Below are 22,405 nucleotides of genomic sequence, written 5' to 3'. Positions count from 1 at the left end.
GAATATAAGTTAAGTAGCAAAATGCACTTGTTTTTAGCCATCTCCGGGGGCGGCCATTTTGTCTTCTGTTGACTGAAAATGACATCACAACTGCTCGCAAACGACCAATCACGGCTGACCTGTTCTCTGAATCTGAGCCGGATTAACACTTATTCCACAAAGGCAATATTTATCAGAATGCCCTGTTTCAACTGGTGGACTTGCATAAAACATATTCTTGAAAAAAACATGTTTGCGTTGACTTCCGCTTTAACATTATCATGACCATATAAGAAAGATACGAAGAGTTGTCATCTCACAAAACCTTTTGCTGATGGTTTTGTAATCCTTCTGGTCTTCCTGACAACTTTTTGACTGCTTTTACGTCTTGCCCAAGGCGGGAAAGAGAGTGGGAGGTAAGAAATTGTTTCTTTGAACACTATGTGTACTGTACACATGACTAGGTTACATCACAAGAAATCATAATTGGTTGATTGTGCAAGGCTGTACGTCACATGCCCACTGACCAGTTTGTGGGAGCTCAAATTCGAGCTGAGTTGTAGGGGATCAAATACTTCATCCATTGTGTTTTTCATGCATTTTAACTCATATTTTGACCATTACCATAAGCATTACACACAATCCAAACATTTGAAACTGGTCATTTCTTATAGTGTCATATCTTGAGCATCATGGGACCGCTTGTCTCATTTGTGTATTCTGCAGCATACATGGCTCCCAGTTGCTCATCCGCTTTGGTGTTGGTGCATCTCTTGGCCCTCTCCGCTTTCCTGCCTGTATTTTTCCACCTTGCTCTCATATTTTGCTAATACACTCCAGCCATGATTTTCCTCCCCCTGGTTTGTAGTAGCAGCTGTGTTGAAGCAGGTACCCAGCGTTGTTATCTGGCCTGCAAGTGTGTGTTGTTTGATGCTATCAGTGCTCCTGTGTATACGTGTGTGTGTGTGTGGGGGTGTGTGTGTGTGTGTGTGTGTGTGTGAAAGAGCCACAAAGAGAGAGAAATGAAGTTTGTGATGTAATGATAACAGTGAGCAGAAGCTACGCGTGTGTACGTAGCACTGGTTGAGCAAACAGGAAACGTCGAATGTGAGCACAAAAGGACATTTTTTTGTAATTGACAGAACAAACTAACAGCATTATCTCCAACACAAACATAGGCCTCATCTGTCACAGTCCATCGAAGGACGCCGACCTTGAGTTCTCGCGGTCGGGCAGCAAGGATGGGAAATGAAATTTCACCCTTTTCACAGATTAAAAAAAATAATCGAATGGTATTCTCTTGCTTTTGCGCCACCAGTTTTCTCTATATATATGGAAGGCCGAAAAAAAAACCTTCAACACAAGTTTGGGAGATTTTGATACGGTCCGAAGAAACTAACGTTGAGCTTCTTTTCCCCTTAAAGTATGTTTGGTGCAAACAGAACACTACTCATCACCCAAAAAAAAAAAAAAGCTTTGGGGCCTTTTTCTTTAGTTGAAACTTGTTGGAGGGAATTATGAACCGTTCAAAAGAGCAATCACTGTTCCTTGCACTAAACCTTCAGGCGTCTGCCAGAAAGCAAACAATGTCAGGAAAAGCTTACTAAAAAAGCGGAAAAATGTCTGGGGTTAGTGAAATAAACTTTAAATGCCACTTGAAATGGCGGCAGGTGTGTGCCGACTCCCATTTAACATGACTTTGATTCGGACTAGTTAATTCTAAACACAGTCACATCCCAGTTTTAAAAAGGCGTGCACACTTATGCAATCACAATCATTCCGTTTTTGATGTGTACTTCTTCTGCAGAAGAAAGGTTTTTAAAAATTCAATTGATTGGCACAGGTTATTACAAAAACCTGGCATTTGAAAAAGGGTGTGTAGAGTTTTTATATCAACTGTATAAACTTGCTTGGTTAAGGTTGGGAACCACTGCAGTAAACAACCAAACTGACAATTCCTGAGCGACCTTCCAAATTCAGCTTGGGGTCAAATACTTATTTCCCTCACTGTGTGTGATAATTATATAATTTCATTGGTTTTAGAACAGTACAAGGCTGGGTGTGGAGCCGTCTTTTTTCTCTACGATGACGCATGACTCACTCTGTCCCTTTCACTCTCCATCTCCCTCATCCAGCAGCTATATATAGTACAGTACTGGAATGATGCCCTTCCATGCAGACAGACAGATAGGTTGGCAGCAGCACTCCTCTCCTCTCCCCGACGTCACTCGTCTACTTCATCATTAATAATAATAACAAGCACATCATACATGCTCATCGGTTGTAGTTTGCACTGTATATGCGGGCTGTATTTTGTAGAAAATGTAGCAAAAGTAATACGTTGTGGCGACAAGCACAATAATAAACATATATGTAAACTCGATAACGCAATATGTGTATCGTGAATATTAAAGACGTTGAACTGAAAATGCTGCGGGATTAGTTGTGGAATAAGGATGTAAATATGTCAAATGGAGCTTGATTTTGGAATTTCATTGGAGGAATTTCAGGAATGTGATACATAGTACTGTGTTTGTCCTGAATGAGTTATGAGTTGGAATGGTTTGTATTGGCTGAGAAATATGGAAGGAGGAGGTCACAATGTAAAACATCTCGTAATTTTGAACTTTGGGTATTGCGATAAACAGTTCCGTAGATATCATGAATGAACTGAACATTGAAAAGTTGGAATAGTTTGAATCAGCTGAGAAATGTGGAAGAAGGTAACTGCAAAATTGCTTTTCTTTTGTCAATTTTATTGTAATGTGATAAATTGTTCTTGTCGCACTATTGGTCAGCATGACTGCCTCACAGTCAGGAGATCTGGGATTAAATCTCCCTTTGGGGGGGTGTCTGTGTGTAGAGTCACTAATGGTGCGGTGATTCACTTGCCTAACTTCAGTTCCCATGCAGTGATGGTGTGAATGTGAGACTGAGTGGTTGTTTGTCTATATGTGCTCTGCGGTTGACCGGCGATCAGTCCAGGGTCAGCTGGAATCGACTGCAGCTGGCTCACCTGCTACACTAATGATGAGAAGCGCCGGAGAAAATGGATGGATGGATGCTTCAAGACACATTTAACCAATTCCACACAACTGACAGAATACTTCATGATCAGGAATAGAAAATTAATAAAGTACAAAAGTATCATAAAATAATACTCAATTGTTTGCAGTGTAGGCAAAACCAAATGAAGTTGGACTATTTTGCTTGCCCACATTGACAGTGTTCAGTTTGTCCTCGAGCAGCTTCTGACTCAGCAGAACCGATAAGGGGAGGAGAGGGAACAATATTGTGTCTCAAAACACACACACACTCACACGCAGCGTTCCCTGTCACCAACTCACAGGGTGACGATGTCATGAAAATAATCCTGTTTGCCATCCGTTACCGTAAAATGAGACAAACACCAGAGCTTTGTATGAAAAATAAGATATTTTCCTTTAATAACATCTGTAACATGATGGTTGTTGTATCACGTCCAATACATTGAATGCAGTACACTGTACACTCGTATGAGGACACGGAGATGATGATTTTGACTAGTATGACATAAACTTGTATCATATTTCTACAAGGACATTGTTAAAGGGCACAAATGGTGTAGCAGCAAAAAAGAGTTGTTGAGGCTACAGTAGTACAATGTATCTGCAGCGGCAATCACAACACACTATACATGGCTAAGGCAGTGGTTCTCAAACTGTGGTGTCCGGACCCACGAGGGTCTGCGAGCTGTCGCTTGGGGGTCCGCAAATACATTTGCAATAAATCGTTCAATGTTGACTTTAAAATTGAAATATTGTGACATTATTTCCAGATATACAACTATCCTTACAAGATTATGATTTTTAATCCCAACAAAATATGTATTTGTTTTTGTGAAGATTACAACTTTATTTTCATAACATTACAAAAAAAAAAAAAAAATCAGTGAAAAAAAAAAATCGTATTTCCTTAATGGAACATTACAGTACGCAACTTTTAGGGGTACACATGGTATTTAACTCAATCAATCAAACTGTATTTAAAAAGAGCTTCTCATGCGTAAAATGCAAGTCAAAGTGCTTTAAATGATTAAAATCAACCCCCCTCCAGTTAATTTAATTAGGCTGCTTATATGTGTTAGTTACGTTTAATCAGTATTATGATTGAGAGAGGGGCCCTGGGGAAAATAAAATTACCCTCTAAGGGGTCCCCGAACCCAAAAAGTTTGAGAATCCCTGTTCTAAGGAATGCACTGTCATAGACAAGAGGCTATAAAACGTCCTATACGTTTTTCACTACACAATTATGACAAAGGGATCTTGACAGTCAACTGTGCAGATACAAAGCACACAAATACAGACATTATTGGAATATATCAAGCTGTTGTGATACTGAAATGTCAAATGTGATCTTTCCTACGTGGATTTAGTATTAAAATAACATTTTTAGACATGAATAAGTAACATCCAGACCTCTAAATGTCCTACCCCCGCTAGCGTTCCTGAGAGCTCAGCACCTCGTCTCCTTCCACTGGAATGTTTTTGTTGTGTGTGGTTTTTCTGCAAGGATAGCATTTACTGTCTACTGTATGTGCTTTTTGCAACAGTGCAATCTGGATGGACAGATATTGAGCTGTATAGTGTGAAAACAGCTAAATGTTTTTATTATCAGTGAGGGAGCTGTATGTGAAGGAGCAAGTGTTTAACATTTTTAAGGGCAAAAACTTAAAAGTAACTCTATTTTTGCTACACTTAGCTTCACATTAAGACAGTCTTCTTGGGTGGATTTAGTGGGACAACAATCAGAGTCTCAACACAGAATAAACGAAGCAGGATTTTAAGAGCAATATCCAAGTCTAGTGTCTGTAAGATGCTATAGCTAGCTTAGCATAAACTTAAACAGCCATGCCATTCTGGTTATTCAGGGGACAAATAAATATTTACAAAATGAAAATGTAAAAAGGTATTACAGTTATAAGTTCAGCAACTCTAATACGAATCTGAATGATTAGTGATACCAATAGCTTAGCGTAGAGCAGGGCTAAACAGCTAGCAAACAGCTGAACAGCTACTCTAACCTTCAGGAATTAAATTGGAAAACAACCAACGTGCCAAATATCTACAAAATGCAGGTTAAACCAGAATTTTAAATGAATATTAACATCTAATTTCTGTGTAATGCTACAGCTAACTCACCATAAAGTAAGGCTAAACCATCAGCCCAATTCTGATGGGTCTGATGCATCATATTATAATGAGAGAACAAGTGATGTTTCAGCAAATAAAGGTCAAACCATAGGTCAAACCATATTTTTAAAAGCACTATCGAAATCTAGGGTTCGTTTGGAAATGCGCACCAAGCGTGCAATGCTTCACTCGAACCTTGTTCAACTCAGAACATTGTTCAAATGTGCCATTCAGTTATTCTGAGTGCACCAAAAAAGGAGCGCCAGAGCATGATCTAGCTGCTCCAACGGTGGACACGAAGCGGCCAGAGCATCAGGCAATACAGATGGAAACAGTTCAAGCACAAACAGCTGATTGGTTTAGAAAATAGGCTGTGTTCAGAAATGAACGTGAGGGGAGTATTAGGACATCAGAGTGTATTTCTGAACGCATCTTTAATGTCTGTAAGTTGCTAAAACTAGCTTAGCATAAAGCGGGTCAAAACGGATTTAATGGTAATTACAACCGACATCTGAAATAACTGCGCTGCAATTTCTAGCGAATGTGCCATCCATTTGCTTACAAATTAGTATTTCATGTGCATTATACTTACAGTACTTCATAGCCACAAATTGTTATATTTTGGCCAATGTGCGCATGTTGCATCTATATTATGGCCACAAAAAAAAAAATCACCCTGTCAGGTTACAAAAAAATCCTCTGAGCAGTTATCATAATTTCTACATACCATAAATACAGTATGTACTTATTGATAAAAACACCTCCAAAAAAGTGAAGATAATAATGTTATGTTAGGTTACGAAAGTGTTCTGATAAAGAGGTAGTGATCGGCCCAATGACTGACGTTTTAACTTGGACATCAAGTTATAAATATAGTATTTGTAATACAGTGTGTCTTTACTTGAGGCAGTCCCATTCATTCACATACGGCGGAGTGCACATGACGCCCGAGGCAAAGTTGTGTAATTATGAGCCTTTCAATGAAGCTAAAGGGCTAAAATGTGACTACAAAAATGTTCCTGGTTAAAAAAAAAAGTCAGCTCTCTGATCTTTTAGTCCGTAATGTCTATACGGCTCAGGTTTTGGCCTGTTGTATTAATCTGACTCTGGCTTTTGCCTGCCACGTCAATACAGTGTCAGTCTTGGCCTGCTATGTCAATACGGTTTCAGTTTTGGTCTGTTACAAAAATATGGCTCCGTTTTTTGGACCGTCATGTTAATGCAGCTCCAACTTTTAGTCCGTAACATCTACACAGCTCCGCCTTTTGGTCCGTCACGTCAACACGGCTCCGGATTTTGGCCTCTGACGTGAATACAGCTCCAGCTTTGGCTTGTCACACTGACTGACAACCCGTTTGTGGCCCCCTTTGTCCTTTTTATGCCAAATAACATCCCTAAACGGTGGTCTGCTAAACCCTACACAAGTCATGATCCCACCTTTTCCTTTCACGGCTTTTCTTTGTGTGATTAACTCATTTCCATGTACTGTATACCGATTACTCCCGTTTTGTGGTTTGTGTGGGTGAGACATATCCATTTGGACTCAAGACATTTGGGCCACCCGGCGTGACTCTTTATGTGGATGGATTATGGACAAACATAACGAGACATTCAAGCAACGTGAGAAAATTACAATAATGCATAAAATTGAGGCATGTTTAATAAAAAAAAAATTCATGTAATATATATATATATATATATATATATATATAGAAAAGGAAAAAAAGCTTATGGCTTCCTGCATTCATTTCACATTGTATGTGTGTGTGTGCTATTCGCATTGCTGCTTTAACTGGGAATGTGTGTTTGTGTGTGTGTGTGTGTGTGTGCGTGTGTGAGTGTGTGTGCAAAGCAGTGGACAGACGCCAGACCTCATTATTGTCATTCTTCTCACTGCCTAAAAGCGAGGCAAAGCGAGGCGAAAAGCGTCCGCTTTCAATCCGACGGAAAAGACAAGAGACAAAAGGGCCCAAATTAAAACAAATGCTGCAAAAGGCTCGCCCGTGCTCATATGCTTTCGGGGGGATAACCCATCTGGGGTCTTTCAGAGCCAGACCACACAGATACATTCAGCACCACTATAGGTCCAAATACACACACAGGCTGCGCCATTGCATTTGCGTATCCTATGTCCCGTCCGGCATGTCTGAGTGTGTTTGCACCTTTTATCTGATTGGAGTTTTTTTTTTTTAATCTTCCACACAAGCACTGGCCCAAGTGTGAACCTGGAAAAAAAATCTGTCTCCACGTTTCAAGAGGTCCACTTCATCCCTGATAGTCCCAACGGTGTCCAAGCAACTGCAAAGCCGGAGTCTACTGGGGAATGTTTATCCATAAATCATACATCAGCGCCGTGGTTCCTGCGCTCGTATGAGGTGTTTAGTGACTGGACGTGTCTGTGCACGTTATTTACTGTACATGTGGAGAAACACACACACACACACGTATGATGTACATGTACAGTGCTACAGTGGTGGCTTAACTAGAAAAAGCTAGTACAGGCTGTGTGCTAATAATACTTCCTTTGGGCAGGTTTGGGTGGAGAGGATGGGGTGGGGGGGGACGTGTCAAGTCCTCATGGCGTCACACCTGAAATTGATCACAAACGAGAATGAACAAAAATCTGACGTATGCTATTAAAGATGCATATAATGGCACATTGACTTCTTAATGGTTTGTATACATAAATTGGGTCTCTTCTGTGAATGCAGAATGATCCACATCCCCCACAGGTGGATCGCTCCTTCTGCTTGTAATTATGTCAAAGCCAAAAAGTAAGCAGAGCTGCAATGACTGAGTAGATTAAAAAAATGACTGTTAGCAAACAGCGTTAGCTTCTATTAAGTTGCACATTCTTGATTGCTTGATGAAGTGTTGACACAGTGAACAGACAAGTAAATCTTTTATCTACCTATTTCCAAAAATGTGTCTGCGAGCGAGTCATTCTGAATTTTTGCCCAACTGTGATGCAACAGTGTGGCTGATTTACACTGTCCCGCCCCCCACACTGAGTTTCCCCACTCATGACTTGGCAGCTACTGCGCAAAGATCTTTCATATTCAAGGGACTACATGTGAGTATGTTACAGAGCCTGGTTAATGTAGTTGGTGGAGTATGAGCCTCTTAATCACAGGATTGCATGTTCAAACGCCACAACGGTTGGTTGTTTCTTCCTTTTTAGGGGCCAAAAAAACCCCCAAATAGTTCACTGTGTTTGCAGTTTGCACCAACCTGCAACGATGAGGGTCGAGTCGCCCGTGTTTTCGATGGCAGCTCTCAGCAGTGATTCTGCAGAGACATCGACATGAGGCCGCATCCAGCGTCCACTTCCTGCCTCGGCACGGCCGACAAGATGGCCGCAAGGTCGGCGGAGGAGGAGAACTGGTGGGGGGAGAGGAGAAAACAGGAGTCCTGGGGAGGACAAAAAACATATGGATGATTAGATTAGTTATTAAAGAAATAATAATGGAATATAAACTCAAGAGAGCTTTGAGGTCTGCAGATTTGGGTCGATTAGTGGAGCCCAGACTTCAAAGCAAACATGGTGAAGCAGCATTTAGCGGTTATGCTGGACACAAATGTAAAAAGCTGCCAAGAGAAGTGAAATCAGCCGGAAGTGTAAATGCTTTTAAATCCAGGTTAAAACTATGCTCTTGTCCCACACTTATGAATAAGGTCTTTCAAAGGATTTTTAAACACATTTTCCCCAAATTCAGTTCTTGCACTGTAAGTTCTGTTAGTAATTTTAGAAAGCTAATTTCATCTCTTTACTTTGCTTCTAAATGTCTTTAATACTTGTTTGTAAAAACTTTTAAATGTTCCACTTTTAATTATGTGAAGCAGCGCGATAGGTGGTTTGTCGAAGTTGTTAGTCGGAAACGCTAACGGAAGCCCGTTTCAAATCAAAGGCGGACCGGCTTATAGGCGATTACTATTTTTTTCGCGGCCGGACAAAAAGGCGGATGGACGGACGGTGGAAGGGTACCCCGTAAGCGATATTTTTAGTAAAATGCCCAGCTCTGGAAAAAAGTAAATGTATACTGACTTTTGGGATACCCTGTACTGTTTATCAGTTTCCAGTCTCCGATTACTCCTGTGGCTAAAAAATGCAACATTTACACAGAGATATTTGCCACTAATCCTGTTTCCTTCTCAGATCATCCCCTCAGTGGTCATAGTTTCCAGTCTGGTCGATGAGACGGTGATGAGAAAAGTGTCTCCATTTGCGTCTTCCCAGGAGGCTGGCGGATAATGAAGATACTTAATGAGGCAGAGAGAGGCCATCTTTGTCCAGGGCCGCGGTGACCACGCCTGCCGCTGGCACGGACAGAGAAGTTGGCATTCGGGAGCAAATTACACAGATTTCACCCCTGCTAGAGCTCGAATAAAGCCCGTTGGGGGTGATGGATGGGTTCTGAGGGGACATCACACCCAACACGGAGCCCCCTCTGACCCCCTGGGGCCCGGAGATGAGTGACCGCCAAAAGGTGCGCTAATTCTTTTATCCCTCCAAACGGTCTGGATGCGGTCATGGGAATCATGGTGCTAAACACACATGTCAATCTCGTGCCACAGTGCTACAAGGTTTTCATTGTACTTGGTGTTCGAACTGTGGCTTCCCACACACTTCACACCATTGAGCTGCTATCACACATTTTGTTGCTAAAGGCACAGACTACACACACTCCAATGTTTATAACTGTATGTCAGTATAAATCCATATAAGGATTGAACAAGCTAGCCGCCGAATTGAAGACTATCGTGATGATCCACTGATTTATGATTTGTTTTTTTTTCGGACAGTTGGCTGTTGACTGTGTTTTCTCCTTTGTTTTTCACCTGGTAGCTTTTGTAAACAACTCAGTCTTTAGCTCTGTGGCCACACCAGGTTTTGGCCAGGTTTCAGGCTTTGTTTTCACCGTTTGCTGTCTTGCTCCCAAGTTGGATGCTGGAATGTGTATATACATATGCATATGAGGTTTGCCATTCCAAATCCCTTTCATCCTAACTTTTCTACTCTTTTCTTGATTTTCATTCTTACCTGCCACAGGGACTACACATGGGAAATAGCTACTTCGTTTAATATTTTCTATACGTCGATCTTGACAAATAAAAAAACAAAACTAATATCGTCCCCCATTTTTCACTATTATTTATTGTCCTCCTTTGAACTGCCCAGGGTGCTGTGGAGTGTTAAATGTTGGCCACAAAGGCGCATTCTGTTCATCCCGACTGTATACTCGCGACCACAAAGATCTCTTTGAGGCTGAGTATCACACAGAGGTGAGTGAACTTGTGTGCGTATGTGTGTGATTGTGTGTGGGTGTGTGTGTCAGACCTTGACTAATGTGGCTGTAAAAGAAATTGTCCAAATAACTGTGTCAAATAACGAAGACCAGATAACCCCTCATCCAAACACGCAAAGTGGATCTGTTCGAAAAACATGCTGCAAATAAAAAAAAAGAAAAGATTCGGAATTCAATAGACTGAAATTTCACATGAAAAACGGTCTAGCGGTTAGCATGTCTGCCTCGCACTTCTTAGGATCTAGGTTCGAATCTTGAGAATAAAATTCTTCTGCGGGTGCCTTCCCTCCCACATTCCAAAACATGCACGTTAGGGCCAAAGAAGTTTCTAAATTGTCCTTCAGTGTGCTATAGGACAGCAACCAGTCCCCGATAGACTCCACCTCTCGCTCCAAAGTCAACTGTGTTTGGCTGCAAGACAAGAGCTACAGAAAATGGATGGATGGATATTTGACATGAACCTACGCATTTCGGATGCCTCCAGCTGTCTTCCTCCCTCGGCCCTTTTTCTTGACTGTCCTTGGGTTGTGATAGGGCCTGAAAATGAAAAGGAAAAGATGAGAAATGTGTTCATTTTGGAGACAGGACCACTCGTGTTGTTTATTTTGCCAGTAAAAAGAAAGTCTTAATTGAAAATTTTAGATTTGCAACATCTTTTTTTGATTATTTCAGCAACATGCACTTTACTTTAGAGTCAGCTAAGTCCACTCTCAAATGTCTCCATTTCGTTCTAAATGCTGCAGCTCGCCTTTTAACTTTGACAAGTAAGTGACAGCACATAATTCCAATTTTGGTTTCCCTCCACTGGCTTCGAGTTCATTTTAAGATTCTGCTTTAGGTTTGTAAATTTTGAAATTGTCTTCGTTTGACCTCCTTGAGCTGCTTCAACCTCACACTCTTGCTGGGTGCCTCAGGTCAGCTGACCAGCTGCTCCGGAGGGCACCCAAGTCTAAGCGGTAGCTCAGAGGAGAAACGGCTAATTCTGTCGCTGGCCCCAAATCATGGAATGGCCTCCTGGTGCGCATTTAAGACAAAATCCTCGGGTTCCATTTTTAAAACCTGCCTTAAAACACTCTTTTATTCCTTAGCGTTCAACACAGCACCAGATTTGAGCCCTTATTTTAGTGTCTTATTTTATTGTTTTTAAATTATATTATGTTCAATTGTCAGTGTTCAATTTTCACTATGTACAGCACTTTATTTCAACTGAAGCTGTTTTTAAAGTGACTTGAGTTGAGCTCAATACGCGATATGCGCTTTCAATCTAGAGCTAGTTCTACCGAGTTAGCTATCACTTGAACTTTCAAACAAAATGTGTTGCGTTGGTCATCTCGAGTACAACACACATGCATTTACAAGAGCAGGAGGCTCACACTTTCCCATTTTTTCTATACAGCCATATACCGGGTGGCCCAAATGTCTTGAGTATAGCTGTGAAGAATGTTTAAAAATTACGCGTTTATGGTACATCTCAATATTAATGATGATAACCGGTAACTTATTTTTAACCTTGCCCCTTGAGAATGTTTAAAAAATGACATGCATCTTAATATAAAAAAAAAAAAACTTCTTCTCAATGTGTTCTTTTTTTTTTACACTTGTATGAATGTTTAGAATATTAAAATGTCCTGTAACAGATTCACATGGTTCAAAACATAAACATCCACCGCCTTCAAAATGTATTCTCGGCCTCTTTCTTTAAACAAGCTGAAATTATGATGGGCTCATTTAGCCGCACGGCTGGCACATCATCAGGATCCTAATGTCCCGTGTTGTTGTCGTCGATTTAATAGACGACAAGGACGATGACGGCGGCGGATGCGTGACTGCGCTCCATCATTACCAGTGTGTGTGCGCACACGGCGGGCCAGATAAAATCATTACTATGGTGACAACAGGATGCGGGTCGCCCCAGGGGATGCTGGGAGGGAGTCACACAGATGCTAACTCAATGAAGGACATTACACAGGGGGAACAAATTTCAAACATGTGTTGAACTTGTACACGTTGTTACCGATGTATGACAGCGTGATGGTTGGTCGAGTGTATAGAAAAAGCACCCACGCACATAAAACCTTGCTGAGTCATTAAACAAATGTATACATATGTATACAGCACACACTAATACATTGGAACTCTGTATTTACGTCCATATCCAAACAGGAAGCAGGGCGATATAAATATGACGGTCCTTTTAGGCTGCAGGCTGTTTCCAAATCTAAACACGCTTAGCTCCTCGCACAACGATTGCTTTCATATGATTAAACGTGTGCCTGTTGTTGGTCTTTGTTGTGAAAACTGTCTACAAGGGCATAGACCTGTCACCTGAGTCTTTTAGTCATAAGGTTAAATTTAGTAGGAAATGAAGAATAAAAGGTAATTTTTTTTTCCAGCAACATGGGCTGTAATAAGCTTTTTTAAGATCTTAAAACTCTCTTGATACTACAAAAAAAGTCCAAAATAGAGTGAAGAAAGAAAGCAAATGACTATACCTTGTAGTTGGTATCAGCTGGAGCTGTTCTTTTAACCTGCAAATAGATATGATGCAGTTGATGGACTTAAATATGTATTCATTGTGCTAGTGAGAGCTTGAAGTGTGCAGTCGGAATCGCTGACGAAAGCCTGTTTAAAAATCAGAGGCGGACCGGCCTATAGATAACGACCAATCATGGCTCATCTTAAGAAAATAGGTGAGCCATGATTGGTCGTTACCTGAACCCTGAGCAACTGTGATGTCATTGTCAGTCGACAGAAGTGACAAAATGGCTGCCCATGGCTAAAAACAGATGGATTTTGCTGCTTAACTCATATTCCACAAATTCAATATGAACCAGAATGCTATGTTTCGACTAATGGGCCTGCATAGAACATATGACTACAAATATTTTTGGGGGGTTGACTTCCCCTTTGAACAAATTTTGCAAAATTATCATTTGAGAACAATTTAGAGCTTTTTTGTTGTTGTTCAGAAAGTACAAAGCAGAACTTTCAGTAAAATGTATCCCTTCGGTGCATGTCTCTTTGTGTGTTTTTCTTAAATTAAAAATCCACTGCATTTTCACACACACAAAAATTCAATAAAAATGCATATTTTGGAAATTCAAAATAAAATGTCTCTCTTTCAATACATTGATGGCATGAAAACTTACAAAAACAAACAGTTAAAGTACAATATAAAAGTCTGTGATTAAAACCAAACTATCAATCTCATTACACTGGCATCCATCAATATTAATACTCATATTAGCGTCCATATGGATATTTGGATTTATTCAAGCACCACTACCAGTGAATCATGGAAACAATACGTGTGTGCGCGCAAGCGTGTGTGTGTATCTTACCTGCACTCACACTGGCTGTGTTCCACAAAAGTCAGCTGAGTGAGCTCATGTTTCATAAAGGAAGTCCTCATCAGCTACACACACAAAAAAAACATACATGAAGGCCAGCTTTCTCACAACATGGATGTGTTGAATATTTGTATGTGGGCACGCGCATGCATGTGTACCTCCATGGTGAGCGTGCGCGTGAGCGAAGGCACGCACTCCATGGCCTCGTCGGCGCAGCAGCCGCCACATCTCCTCACCGCCACGCAGGAGGGCACGAAAAGGTGGTGCGTCTCCCCCGGCAACTCCCGCCAGACCTCCACCAAAGTCTCTCGGGGCTCGCAGCCGCTGCGGGAGTACACCTCCAACCACCGTCGCACTGGGTGAGGAAACACTAAAGTCTCAGCGTCGCCACTGGTTGGATGATGGAGGACAACTTTGCCAGGAACTGGCAACTTACCTTCTCGACCTTCTCTGGATTTGGACAAGTCGGTGGGACGCCAGTGAGCCAGCTGGTGGGTGAGAGAGAGAGGGGGGGAAAAAAAGTCAAAGAAGTCTTTTCGAGAGGGGAAATAAAAGTAAACAACTGAGATCATGTGGTGGCATAAGTGTGCACACCCTCTTATAATTGGGAAAGTGACCTCAGAATTAACCAATCACATTCAGACTCATTTTAATTGGGATTTAGCACACAACTGCCACTATTTAAAGCGCCTCTGATTAACCTCAAATAAATTTGAGCTGTTTCTATAGGCTTGTCTTGGCTCCAGTTCACCTTTGGTCCTAATGTATAAGTATAGGTGCCATATAAAATAAAAGGATGAATGGTTTATGCATCACATGACGTCGTTGACAGACATAAAGCGGAAGTCAACCCAAACATGTTTTTTTCAAGAATATGTTCCCAGCAGGCCCACTAGTTGAAACACGACATTGTGATTAATTTTGAGTTTGTGCAATATAAGTTAAGCAATAAAATGCACTCATTTTTAGCCATCTTTGGGGGCGGCCATTTTGTCTTCTGTCGACTGAAAATGACATCACAACTGCTCACAAGGACCAATCACGGCTGACCTGTCGTCTGAATCTGAGTCGTGTTTGGGTTGACTTCCGCTTTAAATATGTATTCATAGTGCTAAAAAAAAGAGCTACAATGATGAACTCAAGATGCAAGTGAGTGATTCACATGACATGTCTAAATCATATCACAGTTTATATTTACCAAAAGTGAGAATTACAGTGAATAGAAAAAGTCCATTTAAAGTGCCACTGATTGACCCCAAGTACATTTCAGATGTTCTAGTAGGCTTTTTCTGACTGACATGTGCCCTGAGATTGGCTGTTTAGTCAGCTAGGATAGGCTCCAGTGCACTTATGACCCTAATGAGGGTCAATAGCATCGAAAATGGTATTCGTCATCATTGCCATCAACATAAACAGATGATTATGATTTCAACTGCTCCAAAGATGAATGAAAAACGCGCTACAAGAAAGTGAGCAAAGGTACACTTTTTTATTATTGACTCACGTAGTTTTCTGTTTACTGACCATAATTCAGAGCTGTCAATCAACAACGCACATATGAACTGCTCTCAAACCAAGTGTACTTCAGGCGATGGAGTGGGCTGGTGTTGTAAAAGGAGTCTTGAAATGATGAAAGAATTTCCTGTTAGATAGCGCCGCATATTTCGTCCCGCGGCCCCTTTTGAACACGAGACGTAAGTTGCAACAGAATGAAAGGATGGAGGCCGCCAGATCGGGGGCCTCCCGCTATAAATGTGTCCGTCATTAGATGAGGAGTTGACGTGACAAAAAATATTTGTCGTGGAAAAGTTTGGGAGGGTTGCTGAGCTGGAGCTGCTACCTTTGCCCCCTTCGCCCACCCACCCACCGCAAAGTCTCTCATGAGGAGCAGAGAGTGAGAGTCAGTGCCACCGGGATTAGGAGGCAAGACACACATTTTTACAAGGGCACATGCTGCAGCTTGTGTGGCCGAAAGCTCACTAGATCACCCCACACTTTTTTTCCCATCCAAAGGCACAGCTTTATTTATTTTTTTCATGTGGAATTTTTAAATTTTGTGTCACGAGCGCCTCTTTGTAGCTCATCTCACTTGCACAATGAATACATGTTTAAGTCTGTGACCATGATAACAATTATGAAGTTAATTATTACAAGAGGTTAGGTTAGCAATCCAGTTTGGCAAATTTGAAGACTTGTAAGAAGGGTTTTGCATCGCGTGGCATGGTTGACGGTCTAAAACATACAATCATTGTGCTTGCTTAGAGGGGTGTTGCGGAGGAGCTGCACACCGAGACGCAAACATGTGATTTAGGTGTCATTGTCATTTTCCTAGTTTTGTAAGCTTTGACCATGCACATCATCACCTGCTATCGACACACCCTTGACTTTGTGGCTTTCGTCTCCAAGTAACGTGTTTAGAAATTGATATCAACAGCAGTTATTCTATTTGTACACTGATTTAGCTGTTAAGAATGCTAAAATGGTTGAAGAGGGCCAAAATATGACCGCACAACAGATTTTTTTCCTATGGGAAAAATCACTTTCGAAGTGTGCATCCACCCAGTTGTGTCACCTTGACTTTCATTCATTTGAAGGATTACAAATTATTAACCTGACACATATTTTAGCACACAAGGTTAATGGATATTAAGGGAGCATGATACACACAAAATACATACAAAAGTCCAATAACTGTGTGTGTGTGAAAAAGACCAAGGCCACTCGGAAGCGATTGTAGACTTTGTTCAGTCGGCCCCTTTTAAACAGTTCCACCCCCATTTATATATACACACACACAGACACACGCCCACACAAGTCCAGTGGGCATATCTGTCTTTGTGCGCATTTCTCTGACATAATGCATTCTGTGGCCCCTAAATCAAGTCAAACACATTCATTCATATTAATATTATGAATACAGTCTGAATCTTTACTTATTCTGGTTTTTTTTTTTTTTTAAGTCACTTTGTCATCAAGGTGACCACATCCAAGTGCACACAAACACACATTTTGTTTGCACACTCATAGTCAAGATAACACACATTGGTAAAATATTATCTGTATAGAGTAAAGTGAATTCTGCTTTTTGCCATGGATTTAAAAAAAAAAAGTTTTTATGTTTTAAATTCATATTTGTTTATCGTATTATTTATAGGGGTGTCAAAATAGTGCCTTAACTGCGATCAAATAATTACACAGTTAAAAAAAAAATTTTTTTTTACTATCTATTTTTTTACTATTATGTCTTCCACATAAATGCAAAGTAACTAGCCACAACTAAAGCCAAAGCTAATGATAGCAACGAAGACGCTAATGTAACGAGACATTGCAAAGATCTTTGCAAAACTAAACTCGAGAACAGCCCGCATATGAGCAAGTCTGCGACCGACGGGTGGATGAATGTTCTTGCAAGTAGTAGTGTAATATTTTTTTGCTTTGGAGCGAAAACTTTGCATTTGGGACAGGAGTAGCGTCCGAGCGCTGTGTTTTTTTTTTCATCTATTTAATGCAGAGTACAAAATTGCCAACGAGTGGCTTCTAAAAACATGCACAAATTAAGGTATAAATAACACTGGTCAACAGCAAATTTTAATCAGAGATGGTTTCATGTGTGGCTTTTGATTTCTTTTGATTTTACTTTTTTTCTGTCACATCATATTTTTTAGATAATTTCAGTTTTTGCTCTTAGGTTTGACCTATAAAAGCTTGCGCGATATCGATTTTAAATAATTTACTTTGCAGTAAAAATTTGTTGACCAGTGTTCCTGCAGTGTTTCCATTTCGCATGGCGGTGGGAGGCAGGCAGGCCAAGGAGAGGCGGTAGCTAGAAGCAGCTAGCGCTGTTGTTTTAATTTTTAGCATTCTAAAGCGACATTTTGGACTTCTTGATTTGTCTTGACAGTTTGAAATGCAAATGATCACCATCTATTAAAGTAAAGTTGAACAGCATCAGCCTGAACGTACAAGGAGAGCGATCAAGTTGAGGCTCTTAGAAAAAGAAGCACCTAGCTCTGTTGTTATCATATTTTTTAAGCGTTCCGTTCCAATTTTTTGCTGTCAACAAGGCCTAATTTCAACTCTTTCATTGGCCTATGGACGCAGTAAGGAATGAGCCCTTTTAACGCTGCCTAGTAACAAGTCATCACACAAAAGCACCTAGTGCAGTTGTTAGCATCATTCTTCGCATTCTGATGCCACTTTTCTACCCTCTTAATTTGCTTTGACAGTCTTAAATTTACATTAACACCATCTACAGGCCCTAAACTGGAACAACACCAACTTGAATGTACAGGTAGCATAATCAAGTTGCAGTTCTCGCTCCGCTCTTACAATGTGAGTAACTCCGTTTTTTATGGCGTAATTGGAATTGAGCCCAACGAACTCTGCCTAGCAACAAGTGACCACGTAGTTGTCTTGGAAGCATGTTAAAAAGAATCAAGGACAGGCCGTGTAGCGTCTGGCCTCATGAATGAGTAAAACATACATTATAGAGTCAGGCCCGGCTCCCACCGCACCCCACAGCACTGAGTGTTCTTGATAGACTTCACCAGACATAAATAAAGAAAACACGTCGTCGGCCTGCTCGTGAGTGTGAGGTGAAAATGAGTTCACGTGTTACAATCACCCAGTGACTGACCCAGGTAATAATACCTAAAAAAATAAGAATAACAAATACACTGCATTTAAATCGACAAGGATTTTTGTTTCCTTGAATTTTGATGTCACAGCCTGTTAATTACTTTGTACAACCACATTTGGCTGGTCAGATTATAAAGAAAAACAGCACTTTTTGTTTAGCTCTTTTGCTACTTTTCAAAGAACAATCTGGCAGATATTGCCCAACCTTGGTTGTAACTGACAGTGACACATTATCACTAGGTGGCTAGATAAATAGATGGTAATCTTTATTGATCCAATGGGGGAAATGAAGGAATATTGTCTGTTAGCGCTGTCAGTTAGCACCCACTTAATGAACAGCTAAACTAACACCATAAGCCAAAGCCAACAAGAGGCATGTATGCAGTTCTTATAATGGCTTCAAGATGAACTAGGCTACATTTTGACAGATATGTAAGCTGGTAAATTGGTAGGTAGATATACTGTAGATAGCTAGCTAGTCAAATATATAGAATTATGGACAGACTAGCGATAGATACAGCGGGTATATCCATATACAGTATATAGCCAGATACATAGAGATCTATAGACAGATATATATTGAGAGGCTCGATAGAGAGACTTGTAGACTGATTTATAGACAGATAGACATAGATGTATCGACATATAGCTATATAGACAGATATACAGTATATATAGGTTTATAGATGGTAGAATAACTGATAGATGTATATATTTGTATCAACAGATAGCTAGACACACATATAAGTTGATTTATAGAAAGATTTATAGTGATAGTTAGATATGTATGCAGATTTAAGATATACATTTATGTATAAATCTTTAGACATACACTGTAGCTCGATAAATAGGCCTATAATGTGTAGATGAGTAATAGCTAGACATACAAATACATACAGACAAATGCATAAAGTCCAGATCGAAAGGTACATTGCAGATATTGACATCGATTTTATATAGTAGACAAATAGGGATATATGTACATACCGGCGAGATAGATAGATAAATAGATAAATAGATAAATAGATGATAGATAGATAGATAGATAGATAGATAGATAGATAGATAGATAGATAGATAGATAGATAGATAGATAGATAGATAGATAGATATGGAGTGAAGGTGACAGGTGGTCATTGACCTGCAGCAGGATGACTTGCAAAGATAAACAATGGAATGAAACACACCGTGACGATCAACACATGAAGTATAGCACATGGTTGCAAAGACACTTTAGAGGTCAGTTGGTCCACATACACAAGCACACACACATCCATACGTTACCTTGGCGTGGGACGTTGGGATTGTGGTGAGCAGCAGGAATTGAAACATTCCTAGAATAACTTGGAGCATAATCCCCATTGTATGCACGGGAGTCCTATGGAGCCGGCCAACTACAAATAATAAGAATTTTGTATCATTTACATCCAAAGATGTCTGTCCGTCTCTGTATGTGCGTGTCCGTGTGTCCTCCGTGACCGAGCAAAGACGCACCAAAGCCGGCGTTCACTCTCCAGCCTCCCGGCCGTGCAACGCCATCCTCCGTGGCATCTTCATCTTCATCCGGAGGTGTGCAACTCTCATGTTCTCGTGGATATTCCTCTCTTAATCCTCCCCATCTCCAACATATCGGCACAAAATGGTGATTGTAATTAAGAGACTTGAGAAAAGTTTGGCTTTTATATTAGGGGTCGTCTTCTTTTCATCGCAAAATCCTCCTTATAGGTCGACCAGAAATGATTTAAAATCAATTAAATAGGATACTGGATCGGGCGGAGATCCACCGCATGACGAGAAGGGGGCGGGAGGGAGTGGGAATACCGTGCCGCATATGGCGCCCCGAGCTCGGTCACATTGCGTCCATGCTGTCGCTGCCGCGGAGCACGCCACCGCTCTGGAATCCTCTTTAAAAATAACAATAACGACAAGAAACGGATATGTCCAACTGTAGTAGAAGTAGTGAGGTTTGTCCAGCAAAAAAAAAAAAAGGGGGGGGGGTGGTCGAGAGAGAATGTGTTAGCAGCAGAGCAGAACAGTCAGTGTTCATTTGTTGTGGGTCGGCCAGCTCATTTTCCCTTTTTGCCCTTGAGACGCACACAACGGAAGGAGCATTGCAACTTTTTTTTTTCCCAAAACGGGACCGGCAGGCAGGCGCACTGGATACAGGTGCAAGTGCGTACTAGTGGCCCCGCTGCGAAGGTCGCAGGGGGGTTGCATGTATGCATGCATGCATGGGGCCCCTCGCCAAAGGGGAACACTGTCAGAGTTGCCACAGAGGTCATGCCCTCTGTGATTCTTTTTCCTTTTTTCCTCTTTTTGGAACGGTAATGCTTTACTGTTGACTACTTTCAAAGCATGTGTTTTGATTTGGGTTAACACAAGCAACAATTCAATAACACCCAGAACAAATACCTTGGTTGAGCAAACACTATTCATTCACAGTCTGGACGCAGAGGGAGTCACAGAGTCTCCAATATTAAAAGGAAAATGAGCTTTTTTGTGAAAAATAGTTGGAAATGGAACTGGTTACAAAGACTGTACATTTATACAAGTCCAGTAGCTTTGATTTTACACTCTAAAAACAGTTGGGTTAAAAATACCACAATTTGGGGTCAAAAATAGACAAATCCACTAATTGGGTCAATGTGACCCACTTTCTTGCGTGGTTTTGTACAAAACAGTCCAATTTGGGGGGATTTGCACAAAACTACCCATTCTTTGGGTTGTTTTCTGCATAAACAACGCAGAAAGTTGGGTCAAATGAACTCAAATAGTGGATTGGTCCATTTTTGACACAAAATTGTGTTATTTTTAACCCAATTGTTTTTAGAGTGTATCTTTGCAGATTACTATGACCTGGATCGCTAACTCACATAGACATTAAAAAAAACTTTTTTTGAAAGCACTTTGGTATTTTTTTATTAATACAGTACTGGGACAGTAAGTGACTTGGACAATTAATGTGACTAAGCTAACACTAGCTATCATCTTTTTTCACAATTTATAACAAAGTTGACTTTAGTAGTGCCTTGAGATTCAAGTGAGCGACGTGAATTTTTCCAAGATATAAAATATCATACGGATGATTTATTTAAATATTCTGCTTCAACTTGATAGGAAAAAAATGGGCTATTAGCACTGTAAAGTGGCAGGGAGCTCAGCTCAGTTTGAAACAAGCAGTAGATTGGCAGATAATAAACAAATCTTCAAAAGAGATGCTTGAAGCTGTTTAAGCCGCTCCCAGTTGAGGTTGACTGTCAAACTAAACAGAAACCAAAGACAACCACACGTCATATATGGCAAAAAAGAAGTTTTGCCTTAAATCCGCTTAGCTTAATGCTAACACTCAATGCAAAATGGGCGAACAAATAGCATCGATAGTTGCGGTGTTATAACTCTACAAGCAACAGATATTTGAACACAGACAATGTAACAATACTTACAAGCATATATTCCTTTATCTTCTGCGAAAAATCAAGAATTTCAAGTTTACAGAGTCACTTAGTAGTGGTGAAAGTCTTCACTTGTGTCTGCATGACTGTACTATACTGCCCCCCAGTGGCCAAGTCACACATCCCAGAATGAGTCTCAATGAACTAATTTTTATGCACAAACTGTTTCATCCTTTACTTCTTGTGTATGTTAATGCAATGTATATACTGTATTTTATCAAGTCAATATTCAAGGATGGTTTTCCTTATTAAAAAAGATCCTTTTTTTCTGTAAGTTACGAGCATAGTCACAGAACTCGTATCTCAGGGCAGCTATATTGAACATACTGTTGTTTATTTATTTTATTTTATTTTTAGATATTTGAGATTTTTAATTTGGGTACAATTACTAAAACCTGATTTGAAAAGTGAATTAATGACAATATACTGTATATGAATAAAGTTTCATGTGATTGATATACACCATTTATATTGTCCATTTTCCCCCAAGAAAATCATTGACCATCACC

The 22,405-nt window shown here is 40.5% G+C and overlaps 1 protein-coding gene across 2 annotated transcripts; it reads right to left on the bottom strand.

The window, feature by feature from the left end:
- Nucleotides 1-3,418: 3,418 nt before the first annotated feature.
- On the bottom strand, nt 3,419-20,439 carry vegfba (vascular endothelial growth factor Ba). Of its 2 annotated transcripts, XM_086024410.1 has the most exons (9): nt 19,939-20,439; nt 19,729-19,838; nt 14,243-14,294; nt 13,965-14,161; nt 13,798-13,871; nt 12,949-12,984; nt 10,922-10,993; nt 8,382-8,561; nt 3,419-7,739 (listed from the first exon to the last, which is right to left on the bottom strand). In XM_086024410.1, the coding sequence occupies exons 2-9, from the start codon at nt 19,804-19,806 to the stop codon at nt 7,718-7,720; spliced, it is 711 nt and encodes a 236-aa protein (XP_085880536.1). In that variant the 5' UTR covers nt 19,807-19,838; nt 19,939-20,439; the 3' UTR covers nt 3,419-7,717. The 2 variants fall into 2 exon arrangements, with proteins under 2 accessions (XP_085880536.1, XP_085880535.1); XM_086024409.1 differs by having other exon boundaries at nt 19,729-20,439.
- Nucleotides 20,440-22,405: the final 1,966 nt, after the last annotated feature.

This window comes from Filicampus tigris, chromosome 2, assembly GCF_054856515.1.
Source record: "Filicampus tigris isolate MCC_2025a chromosome 2, RoL_Ftig_1.0, whole genome shotgun sequence".
In the NCBI taxonomy this organism is placed as follows: domain Eukaryota; kingdom Metazoa; phylum Chordata; class Actinopteri; order Syngnathiformes; family Syngnathidae; genus Filicampus; species Filicampus tigris.
This window is presented reverse-complemented; position numbering and strand designations above follow the sequence as displayed.

Coding starts and splice junctions, on each gene's coding strand:
- vegfba (XM_086024409.1), bottom strand. CDS start 19,806: ATGGGGATTATGCTCCAAGTTATTCTAGGAATGTTTCAATTCCTGCTG. Junction 14,295..19,728: donor TCCCAACGTCCCACGCCAAG/GTAACGTATGGA, acceptor CTCACCCACCAG/CTGGCTCACTGGCGTCCCAC. Junction 13,872..13,964: donor CGCGCACGCTCACCATGGAG/GTACACATGCAT, acceptor TTGTGTGTGTAG/CTGATGAGGACTTCCTTTAT.